The sequence below is a fragment of the Oncorhynchus keta genome, chromosome 11 (genome assembly GCF_023373465.1).
Source record: "Oncorhynchus keta strain PuntledgeMale-10-30-2019 chromosome 11, Oket_V2, whole genome shotgun sequence".
In the NCBI taxonomy this organism is placed as follows: Eukaryota; Metazoa; Chordata; class Actinopteri; order Salmoniformes; family Salmonidae; genus Oncorhynchus; species Oncorhynchus keta.
In genome coordinates this window covers 34,551,581-34,564,194 of record NC_068431.1, presented here as the reverse complement: position 1 = coordinate 34,564,194, position 12,614 = coordinate 34,551,581, and the positions used below count along the sequence as shown (strand labels likewise).

The 12,614-nt window shown below is 46.7% G+C and overlaps 1 protein-coding gene across 1 annotated transcript in view; it reads right to left on the bottom strand.

The window, feature by feature from the left end:
• Nucleotides 1-428: 428 nt before the first annotated feature.
• LOC118390101 (UV radiation resistance-associated gene protein-like) overlaps nt 429-12,614 on the bottom strand; it is a 137,055-nt gene continuing 124,869 nt past the window's right edge. Inside the window, exons 14-15 of the mRNA XM_035780325.2 lie at nt 12,085-12,176; nt 429-2,869 (exon numbers count right to left, since the gene is read on the bottom strand). Coding sequence (XP_035636218.1) covers nt 2,065-2,869; nt 12,085-12,176 — 897 coding nt within the window. The 3' untranslated portion in view covers nt 429-2,064. The remainder of the gene's footprint in view (nt 2,870-12,084; nt 12,177-12,614) is intronic.

The window sequence follows — 12,614 nt, the reverse complement described above, 5'->3', positions numbered from 1 at the left end:
GTCAAAAGACCAATTAGTGGGAAAAAAGATCAGATTTGAGCTACCTGTTGAAACACAGCCTAATCTCAGAAACCCAGAACTAAAATCATGAGAATTGCATCAGATGCTTGATTATGTTCTGGGGCAGAGCGGTAGCTTCATCTCCATCTCTTTGCAAGTTACAGGCTATGGGCCAAATGTTCCTTCCCCTTCTGAAATTGAAAAGATGCGAACACCTGAGAAATTGGGATTTGTCCAAAGGATCAGTGACAAGAGATCAGTGCACCAGAACAAAGTTACTTGTAAGTTGTCCTATCTCACGGTCTGTTGACAGATGCTACAATACCAGTTATGTTACAAGAGATTACGAGCCTAAACTGGATAAATAAAGGTTAAATAAAAGGCATACGCATGCACACCTCTGAAACAAACACAGGTAGACCACAGTGTAAACGGGGCTACAATACATCCATGCTATTGGACTGTAAGTCTTTATTAACAAAAAACTCTTCATACAAAAGTATATGTACAAGGTCACATGCTGTATAGCATTTAATGGAAATGACCCACAATGGTTTAATCTCTCATTTTAAATACAATACATTTCAACATCCACCACAGTACTTGATCATAATACACCCCCCCCCCCCCCAAAAAGGGGGCTTGTTGCGAGTCCATCTATGCTGTACTGTATACGGTGGGCAGTATGCAAATCAGTTGTCTATATTCGCTTCTGTCTACAGGGATCTCTGGTCCTTTCCTGAGGGGACACAGTTAGATCCAGATTATATGTACGTATTTGAAAGATTTGAACCCAGGGCTGATGACCATTAACACTTGACAATATCAATGAATGACCGACTGACTGCCCATGAGAGGAAAAGAGAAACCATGATTTCCTTTAAAACAAGCAAACAAACAAAAGCAGTGAGAGACATAAATAACACACATAGTGGCCAATGGACACCAACGCAAGAATACAAAAAGTAGCTCAACAGGGAAAAGAAAAAGAAAGCGGATAAAATAGATAAGCGGACTAAAATGTAAAAAGGTCATTATGTGTCATTAATATGTAGGGCCTGAGTGCAACATTTCAACAGCATACAGTACACATCATTCATGTTTTGGTCTATTGAATAATATCTGGATAATTGGACTTCATATGAATACTTATATCAATGGTGCTTATTAAAATAGTCAAATAAGGAGAAAGCAGGTATGGAGGAAAAAGCCAGAAAAATTGCACTGTATCCCTGCCATGTGCCATGAGCTCAAGCCTGCCTGCTTCGCTCCTCTCTTTTATTTTCTCTTCTCGTACTCAACCAGCACAGAACAGTGATGGTCCCTGGAGATAGAGACAGGGCAGCCCTGTCCAATGGCTGGTGGGGTTGATGGACCTGGAGGTGCAAGGTGTAACAGTTATGGAGTATCTGATTGGGCCAACGGTCTAAGCTGCACTGGCCTAGTGACTGGTCGGTTTCCTAATAGGTGACAGAGGTCAGAGGTGGGATAGGTCTTTGCTGTAAGTCATTTCCTCTGTCAGCCATGCCGAAGGCTTTGGCTCTGTTCTAATGAACCTTTCCTTCCTCATTACCTTTAAGTCATTACTGATTTAGCAGGACTGTACAGGTACAAGTAGGGACTCCACTATAGCTTTCATGAACCTACTCGTGTTAGATCACTGCTTACTTCAAGGAAGGATGCATTTTATGTGTGTAGTTACCACACACACACACACACACACACACACACACACACACACACACACACACACACACACACACACTCCCTCCCTCCCTCTCACAACACTGCCATGCACCCTGAAAGAAGAAGGCCCAGGAAGCATTTCAATCACAAACATTCGCTTTATTTCATTTAAAGGATTATAGAAATATTTTTCGAGAAGAAGTGCAAATTGGTCATCATTCCAGATAATGTAGCGCCTATGTTTGTTTTTCTATTGCTGCTTGGGGAGAGGGACAATCACACCAAAGCACACACACAGGACCCCCCCTGCACTATGTTCATGTCCCTGACTCATGTGCCATGTGACTCCTGTCCTCACTCCTAAGGTCCCACCTGTCCTCACTTCTCAGAGTTCTTGCGTGGCCTGCGGAAGCTGGACATGTTCTCGTTTAGTGCATAGATGCGGCGGGAGAACTCCTCGAAGCCGGCGGCATCCAGCTCGCCCAGAACCTGCTCGTCACACTCCACAGCCACGGCGTGCTCCACGGGGATGCAGGGGTAGTCCTCCAGCCTGGCCCCATCCACAAGGCCCATCTCTAAACCCAGGCCTGTGGCCTCTGTCCCCATAATCTCCTCTGCCTGCTCCACTGAGCAGCACATCTCTGGGTTTAATGCTATGGTCAACATTAGCCCTGTTGCGGGCCCCCCCAGCCCCTCGCCTTGCACTACTGAGCCATTCATGGTATGGTCTGCATGCTGCTCACTGGTGGTGCTTCCCGCCAGAGTGGGAGAATCTGAGCCTCCTGTAGTAGTGCTGGAGGGCTGTTGCTCTTGCTCCTCCACAACCTCCTTTACCTCTCTTTCTACCTCTCGTTCTCCCTCCCCCAGGGCTGGTCCCTGAACCTCCAGAGTCTTGGCCAGGTCAATGCTAGAGTCCAGGGAGGAGGACAAGTGCTTGGGGGAGGGTTTGGGGTCGGGCGGTGCACTCTGGGGCTGGTCCATGGATATGGTCGTGTCGTAGCTGGGAGGAGGGGAGGCCTTGTACTTCTGCTTGTCTGCCTCGGAACTGGCCCTTTTCCTCAGAGAGCCCGGATCTGGAGTGCTGGTGTGGCTGGGGAAGCCCACTTCGGACGCAGCCGAGACACTGAGCTGAGACTTGGCTCCTGTCGGGACCGGGATGGAGCTGGAGACATGGTGCCGGTCACTGTGGGAGAGGAGAGAGAGGGAGGTAGAGAGAGAAAGAAAGAGTTGATGGATATGCTCATAAGTCTTTCACATTCAACGAGAGTCATGGAGAGAGGGAGGAAGGGAGGCCCCCCTCCCCTGCCCAGCCCCCAGGCCTCTCTGATCGGACATGGTTCTGCATTGATCTCATCTCCCCCCTTCCTGATCCAGAGCCCAGACAGCTGGCCCACTGCAAATCACTCCCCATTATTACATAAAAAACATTTGCTCAGCTCATGTGACAGCAGGGCCCTGCAGAGTGGAAGTTCACAGCATGCCTCCTATAAAGTATTCAATACATTTTTGTGGAATAACAGATAACGGACGTAGCAGTGCAGATCTCATCTGTAGACTGCAACCCCCATTCGTCCCATGCTAACCCCAACTGTAAATTAACTTAAAAAAGGGGGCCATAGCCGGGCCAACGTCACCACCCTGTTTAGCAATACTTAACCTGTTCATTCAGGTATGGAGGAGTCATTGGTGGCATATCTCACATGGTCAAAGGTGAAATTGGGCCCCTGTGCTGTTAGAGGTCCACCTGTGGCTGGTCAGAGAACAGAGGAGCCTGGGTAAGTGACCCTGGCTAGTTAAATGGCTTAATGGGGTGGTGTCCCTGTATCAGATGCCTGGTTGTCTGTTAGATAGTCTAGTCTAGCATGTGACAGCAGGACACACACAGAGGACATAAAGGCCTTTGCCAGGGGATGTTTCAAACACGACTGACTGGTCATTGCCTAACTGTTTGATGGAATGCTTCAGGACTCAACACAAGGTAGCTTGTAAAGAGGGTCCTGACTGTGGCCCCTACCCCCTGTGGAGACAGTAGAGCACAGGGCATTGATGCAGCGTTCACACACAGGGTTTAAAAACCCACATGTGCACGGCTCATTCCTGATGAGGGAGTCACGAGACAAGACAGCGGTTTTCACCCAGTCTACAGACCGCTCTATAAAGGATATATCCCATAAACCGAGTCAAATAGAAACAACATGCTGTTCAAAACTCTTGATCAGTTTTCTCCAAGACAAATGGTTTGCCATTAGTGATTTGTATCTGTGAACTCTTAAAACAAAATCATTCTGGTGTGTGTTGAGATGATTTGGAAGACGGGAATAATAACAGACCTCCCAGGCCTACCGAGTGCCGCAGCGGTCTAAGTCACTGCATTGCAGTGCTGAGACACCACTACAGCCTCGGGTTCGATCCCAGGCTATGTCACAGCTGGCCATGACCAGGAGACCCATGGGGCGGTGCATAATTGGCCCAGCATTGTCCAGGTTAGGGGAAGGTTTGGCCGGACGGGATTTCCTTGTCTCATCGTGCTCTAGCGACTCCTTGTGGCGTGCCTGCAAGCTGACTGCGGTCGTCAGTTGGTGGTTCGGGGTGAGAAAAGCAGCCAACAAGTGCTCAGCATATGTGGGAACTCCTTCAAGACTGTTGGAAAAGCATTCCAGGTGAAGCTGGTTGAGAGAATGCCAAGAGTGTGAAACGCTGTCATCAAGGCAAAGGGTGGCTATATTGAATAATCTCAAATATAAAATATATTTATATTTGTTTAACACTTTTTTGGTCACTACATGATTCCATATGTGTTATTTCATAGTTTTGATATCTTCACTATTAATTCTACAATGTAAAAAATAGTAAAAATGAAGAAAAAACTTTCAATGAGTAGGGGTTCTAAAACCTTTGACCGGTAGTGTATATATTATTATTATTATTTTGAACTGATTTTGAACTGAATTATCATTCTAACGAGCGAAACCAAACCGTGGCCCAGGCTGGGCTCCTACCAAACAGAGGACAGGTTGTACTGTTTATTAAGCAGGAGTTTCAAACGTTCCATCCGTAATTTATAACAAGCTAATGACTGCATTCAGTCCGTTATTCACTGAATGACGTCCTCGGGGCAAGAGCTCAGACTGATCCCATCTCTGATTTGAATTAATATCAGGCCTTCTAGTTTCTCCCTGGCTCTCTCCCAGTGCCCCTACCACACAGAAATCCATGTCCGCTTTAGGAGAACCTAGGTTTGGACCCAGGAGATAGCTGGCCAACACAGATGCCTACATGTGTTTCGGCCTCGTCCCAGAAACACAGTAATATGATATACAACCAGACTGTGTAAAACATATGGCCACTTCTTCTTCTCTGGGAATGTTTAGATTTCACAATTTCCCTGGCCTGGATAAAAGAGAATTTCTTGTTTGGAGCACATTTGTTTGTTACATTAAGTTCCCCTCCAAATGGGTTCCTTTCAACATCTGTCAAATTAAGCATCTGTCAAATTAAGCACAATCAAGAGTGTAGTAGAGAAGATGAGGGGTTGCGGGGTTGGAAGGAGAGGTGATCGAGGCTAGCCCAGACAAATTTCCTGCAATGCGCGGTCATAATATTTTTTTATGCAGCACATCTGATGGCAGAGCAGTTGTGACCAGAGCCTGGACTCAAACCCAGAACCTCTAGTGGCACAGCAAGCACTGTGATGCAGTGCCTTAGACCACTGCGCCACTCGGGAGGCCCCACTTGGGACGTTTTAACTCATCATTAAGTTTGACTATTTCTCCAAGCAATGGTGGACTTCCTTGTCAATGATTTCACCACAAACACTACCTGAGCCCTCCGCCTAAACCATTAGGCTCATACTTAGCGGGTTCAGCAGCAGATATGCCCACTTCTCCCCCAACATGTTTGTTTTAACGCGGGTCTCTTCCTCTCTGCAGTGTCAGACTCAGCCCTGGATATTCCAGGTAGGCCAGGAATGTACTAAACCAAACATTTTCCACTGTCTTATCCTCAGACAGGCCTCATTTCAACTTCAAGGCATAGCTCTTTTCATATCCAATTCCTGTTAAGGAACCGTGATCAGAGCCAAAACACACAATGTCAGATAAGATTCAGGCTTTGATGTCATTGAAACTGAAAATCCAACAGGAACTACTAAACCAAATGCTATAACAGAAATATTGTAGTACTCACTACGGGGGGTGGAGGGGAATTTAAGTGAACATCTCCTGTCTCCAAGTCTGGCCCTTTGATGATGGAGAACTTAACATTCATCTCCACATCACCATAGCACAGCATGTACAACATATTGTACAAGTTGATAGTATAAACACCAACACTGTTGTCAATAGTGACTACATTGTAGTTTACTTTATTCTCAGCAGTTTTGTATGGCACAGAGATAAAGACATAGCCTAGCTATAGCAACCCATTCCAAACAGAGGTGAGAACTACAGTATCCCACACTGTCTCACAGTACAACAGATAGTGTGACTTCTTGTCTACATTCTGTTCATTACAAGGTAATAGCTGTCTGGAGTCAATGCAATATCACAACTATTAATGATATCGGCTGGCCTTGTTAGTACAGTACCCTGCGTCTCAGCGACACAAAGGAGAGCAGGTCTACTCTGTGCTGGACTGGGGTGTCTGATTCATAGAGAGGCCTGGTGGTGAGGAGCGTTCCTCCAGAGGTGATCTCATCCATAGGGACGACTGTACAGCTAACACACACACACACACACACACACACACACACACACACACGGCTGTGAGTTGCAGGGTGTGTGTGCGTGCGTCGATCTGTGTAGGAATGCTCACACTCATCCAAGCCCTTTCGTTTTATTTGATTCATTATACTGCATGAGTTCCTCCCCAACATTAGGCGTCTGCTATTACTATCTCAACAATTACCATCCCTTTCCTGGAACAATAATATCCGCATAAAGAAACACCTACTGTGCTGTATGATGACATTTAACAGCTTCACCACAATGCATGTTCAGTTATTTACTGATACTAATCAGTACCAGTACTCCTGACCATGTTATTGGTGATTTGGTCTGAACCTGTTTGGTTGTCAGTCACACACGGCTAAACATTTCCTTTATTCCTTCCTTCCGTCCGTCCGTGTGTCCGTCCGTCCGTGTGTCCGTCTGTGTGTCCGTCTGTGTGTGTCTGTGTGTGTGTCTGTGTGTGTGTCTGTGTGTGTGTCTGTGTGTGTGTCTGTGTGTGTGTGAGAAACAACCAAGCAGATTCAGACCAAATCACCAATAACATGGTCAGGAGTACTGGTACTGATTAGTATCAGTAAATAACTGAAGGCAGATGGGAGGGGTCCAGCTTTACATCTGTTATCACTGTTCTCTCACCAGGGGTTTTGGGGGGGGGTTCTTCAAAATCTCTGGGGGGCGGTTTAATTTACAAAGCAAGTAGAACTGCCTTAGGTAATGTCTAATGTTTAACACTGTCTTTTCAGTCCCTCGGTTTTAGTTTAGCATTCACCCTGGCTCCCTTATCCACATGCTTGGTTCTGTAACATTAGAGGGCAAGGTTCACAAGCCCTTCACAAGCCCTTCCATTTCTATACACCTGTGTCTACAGTGGCACTGAGATCGACAGAAGTCTAGACTCTGTTTGCAACTGTTTTAGTAGAAAGGGATCAGTTTAGAAACATTAAAGAAGACACACAGTCTCCTGTAAAGTACAAACCCTAAACACACCCATATATTTCCCAATGAAGTCCCCTGGATAAATCCCATGGACCCATGCATGAGAGGATCCCTCCTAGTCAGCTTATTGTGCATGTTGAATTAGCAATATACGGAGGGGGAAAAATCTCTACAGTTCATGGATGGAAACGGTTCCTTTGGACATGTCCTCGCCCCGTATAGAGGGGAGGAGAGGGGAACGGATATCAAACCTCTCTCCCTCTGTCTACCGGTTAACTCCCTGCAGCTGCCACACAGCATTTTTATGCGTCCATATTTCATTCGCTTGGCCCCTCCGCTGGAAATAGTATCTAAATTGAGGCTTCTTAAGGCTGGGAGAACTGGAAGTGATACGGTTGTGAGGAGGGTCAATAAAATAAGTCCCATGCAAAAGGAGAGTAGAATTGAATGCATGTCCTCCCTGTTTCAGTGTTTCACTACTGCAGGGTGGAGTCCCAGAGTCAGGCCACCTTCCGGTCCCCCAGTACCTACTGTCTGAGTCGGTTAGAGGGGAGAACTATGTGGGTCCTGTGACAAGGACCAAACTTATGGCCTGCTAAGACTAAAGGTTCTCACACAGACGGTCTGAGCTTAGTGCGAGCAGCCAGCCACCGCCCCTTGACGAATGTTCTAGCACTGGGTGTGTGTGTGTATGGGTAAGGCAGGCTCTCAAGACGGAAACAAAACCATGTACACCATATATAAAAAGTAGGTGGATATCCCTTCAAATTAGTGGATGCGGCTTTTTCAGTCACACCCCTTGCTGACAGGTATATACAATCGAGTACACAGCCATGCATTCTCCATAGACAAACTTTGGCAGTAGAATGGCCTTACTGAAGAGCTCAGTGACTTTCAAGGTGGCACCGTCACAGGGTGCCACCATTCCAACAAGTCAGTTCGTCAAATTTCTGCCATGATAGAGCTGCCCTGGTCAACTGTAAGTGCTGTTACTGTGAAGTGGAAATGTCTAGGAGAAACAACGGCTCAGCTGCGAAGTGGTAGGCCACACAAGCGGGACAGGACTGCCGAGCGCTGAAGAGTGTAAACACTTACCACCGAGTTCCAAACTGCCTCTGGAAGAAACGTCAGCACGATAACTTGTTGTCGGGAGCTTCATGAAAAGGGTATCTATGGTCGAGCAAACGCACACAAGCCTAAGATTACCATGCGTAATGTCAAGCCCGCCACCATTGGACTCTGGAGCAGTGGAAACGCGTTCTCTGGAGAGATGAAGCACGCTTCACCATTTGGCAGTATGACGGACTAATCTGGGTTTGGCGGATGCCAGGAAAATGCTACATGCCCCAATGCATAGTGCCAATCGTAAAGTTTGGTGGAGGATGAATAATGTTCTGGGGCTGTTTCTGTGCTTCCAACTTTGTGGCAACAGTTTAGGGAAGGCCCACGCATAAAGCGAGGTCCATACAGAAATGGTTTGTTAAGATCTGTGTGGAAGAACTTGACCAGCCTGCAGAGCCCTGACCTCAACCCCATCGAACACCTTTGGGATGAATTGGAAAGCCGACTGCGAGCCAGGCCTAATCGCCCGACCTCACTAATGATTGTGAGTAAATGGAAGTAAGTCCCCGCAGCAATGTTCCAACATCTAGTGGAAAACCTTCCCAGAAGAGTGGAGGCTGTTATAGCAGCAAAGGGGGACCACCTCCATATTAACGGCCATGATTTTGGAATGAGATGTTCAACGAGCAGGTGTCCACATACTTTTGGTCATGTAGTGTATGTGTGCACATGGGTGCATGTTGCGTAAGCGCCTACGTGTATGTGCGCCTGTGTGTGTGTGTGTGTGTGTACATGGCCAGCTCCGGAGACAGAAACATAACTTTTACGGTCCTCAGAAAGGGACACCTGAGTCAACACAGTGGAACCCTAGTTCCCCTGTGTACAATTATTGTGTTACTTTTTGATTGATTCCAATTTTTTTTTTACTTTAGTAAATATTTGATTAACTCTACTTCTACAACTGCATTGCTGGTTAAAGGGCTTGTAAGTTAACATTTCATGGTAAGGTAACACCTGTGTCGGTGCATGTTACAAATCAAATCTGATTTGATTTGCGGCCTCATTGTCTGGCAGTGGAGTGGGGCCCCAGAACCCAGAGGAAAGGAGTCATGGAATCCCCGACCTCCACTCCCAGGCCTCACGACACACCGCCAGGTCAGCCATTTTCATATATCTTCCTCTATCTTAACCCTTTACACTCATACCAGTATGTATACCGGTTGAAAATGGCAGATTTGGGCGCCGATAAACACCTACATTTGTTTAGGGTGAACAGTAAAATGATGTACATGATGTCAGAGCTCAGGGTCTGCGCTTCGCAGCTCTGAATGGGTTTTGACTGACAGCCGGTCAGAGCTCAGGGTCTGCGCTTCGCAGCTCTGAATGGTTTTTGACTGACAGCCGGTCAGAGCTCAGGGTCTGCGCTTCACAGCTCTGAATGGGTTTTGACTGACAGCCGGTCAGAGCTCAGGGTCTGCGCTTCACAGCTCTGAATGGGTTTTGACTGACAGCCGGTCAGAGCTCAGGGTCTGCGCTTCACAGCTCTGAATGGGTTTTGACAGACAGCCGGTCAGAGCTCAGGGTCTGCAGTTCACAGCTCTGAATGGGTTTTGACTGACAGCCGGTCAGAGCTCAGGGTCTGCGCTTCACAGCTCTGAATGGGTTTTGACTGACAGCCGGTCAGAGCTCAGGGTCTGCGCTTCACAACTCTGAATGGGTTTTGACAGACAGCCGGTCAGAGCTCAGGGTCTGCGCTTCACAACTCTGAATGGGTTTTGACAGACAGCCGGTCAGAGCTCAGGGTCTGCGCTTCACAGCTCTGAATGGGTTTTGACAGACAGCCGGTCAGAGCTCAGGGTCTGCGCTTCACAGCTCTGAATGGGTTTTGACAGACAGCCGGTCAGAGCTCAGGGTCTGCGCTTCACAGCTCTGAATGGGTTTTGACTGACAGCCGGTCAGAGCTCAGGGTCTGCGCTTCACAGCTCTGAATGGGTTTGGATTAAGAGGACTCAATGTATTTTGAAAGACAAGACCTTGAGGATTATAATAAATACAACTTTGATGTCATACAAAATGTGCACTTCACATCCCAAATCATAAAACTCATGTAATATACACTGTCAATGTTTATGATCACTCTGTTTGATGTACAGTTACAAGAGGACATGGCGCTATACCCTGGGTTGTTCTGAACAGAATGAGCCTTTGTTTATTGTGAAGGAAATGTTCTGCTGCACAAGCACCTAAATGCAATCATGACTCCTTTCTATGCGCACCAAAATGATGATCTGTTTCCCGGAACTGCATTGGGAAAGCCTAACACTGTAATATTGTATTTTATAACTTTCAAATGATGCCCACCTGACCCAGATTACCATTTATAACGGACCGTTTTAATTGCGGAAACAACAACATCTCTACAGTAGGTGAAATGATTGAGAGAAGTCTGACCCAGGGGTGTAAAGGTGAACAGAAAGGCACTGGAGCGATATACTGCCCTTGCTGTCTCTGCCTGCCGGTTCTCCTCTCTCCACTGGGATTCCCTGCCTCTAACCCTATTACGGAGGCTGAGTCACTGGCTTACTGGTGCTCTTCCATGCCGTCCCCAGGAGGGGTGCATCACAGACGTAAACTTCCTGTCGGGGTTGGCGCCCCCCTCGGGTTCGTGCCGTGGGGGAGATCTTTGTGGGCTATACTCAGGGGAGTAAGGTATTAGATATCCCTCTAGTGGTGTGGGGCCTGTGCTTTGGCAAAGTGGGTTGGGTTATATCCTGCCTGGTTGGCCCTGTCCGGGGGGGTATCGTCGGACGGGGACACAGTGGCTCCCGACCTCCTGTCTCAGCCCCAGGACAGGGGGGCTAGGGTCTGACTCCCTCCCCTCCCTCCCTCTCTACCTGGATTAATATATTTCCCATAATCTCCAAACTGTTCCCTTTCAATTGCTACCATGGTTATGCATCTGCTTTTCATATTTCTTCTGTTACAAACAGTTCAATTTAGCCCTATACATATAGGACAATTCCCATGAGTGTAAAGGGTTATTAAGGGCTTCCACTTCCCATTAGGAGGATATGGAGGATTCAATTGCTTTGCTTAAAAATGGCCTCTTTCCTTTCAAAACAAAAGGTTATTCAATTAAGGTTGTAAAACACATTTTCTCCTTTTGCTGACCCTGGGAGAGCAGAGCAGATCAAAGAGGATCATTTCCCCTTTTATAGGGCTGTGTGCTGGATGGTTGGAGTCATAGAATTAGAATTACAAGAACAGGTATTCCCATTCAAGTCAATGTTCTGTGATGGTTGAACTGACGGCTGTAGTCTGAGAAAGTCTCTACTGTGGACTGATTCTCAGGTTCTATGGTGGCGTCATTCAATGTCTGCGGCCTGAGGCTCGGCAGATCTGAATGAATGTCTGACGTCCATCAGACCCCATGAAATAGCTGCACACAAACACAGTAAGTTCAAACGCATGTGGAGTTTAACTCTGAACTCCTTAGGCTGGTTTTGAAGAACCCCTTAACCAAACATACACTGCTGTATTCACCAATATTTTAAACTGAAACCATCTGAAGTGAAAAAATATGTAACGTAAGAGATAGTGAGAGCAAGAGTGCTATGTGGGGTGGCCTAGTAAGACAGTGAGAGAATGAGAGTGCACTTATACAAGTACCTACCATCGGACTAGAAGGCCGTGCTCCAGGAAGTTCTTGAGGTTGGGCAGGGTCTGACGGAGGTCTGGAGTGGACAGGCCATGCTGGTATCTCAGCTGGGAAGGAAAATCAAAGCATACCTTAGCAGCGAACAGAGCATTTTTTACCATATCATACTGAACCATACCATAACCAAGCATATCATACTGAACCATATCATACTGAACCATACCATAACCAAGCATATCATACTGAACCATACCATAACCAAGCATATCATACTGAACCATACCATAACCAAGCATATCATACTGAACCATACCATAGCCAAGCATATCATACTGAACCATACCATAACCAAGCATATCATACTGAACCATATCATACTGAACCATACCATAACCAAGCATATCATACTGAACCATACCATAGCCAAGCATATCATACTGAACCATACCATAGCCAAGCATATCATACTGAACCATACCATAACCAAGCATATCATACTGAACCATACCATAACCAAGCATATCATACTGAACCATATCATACTG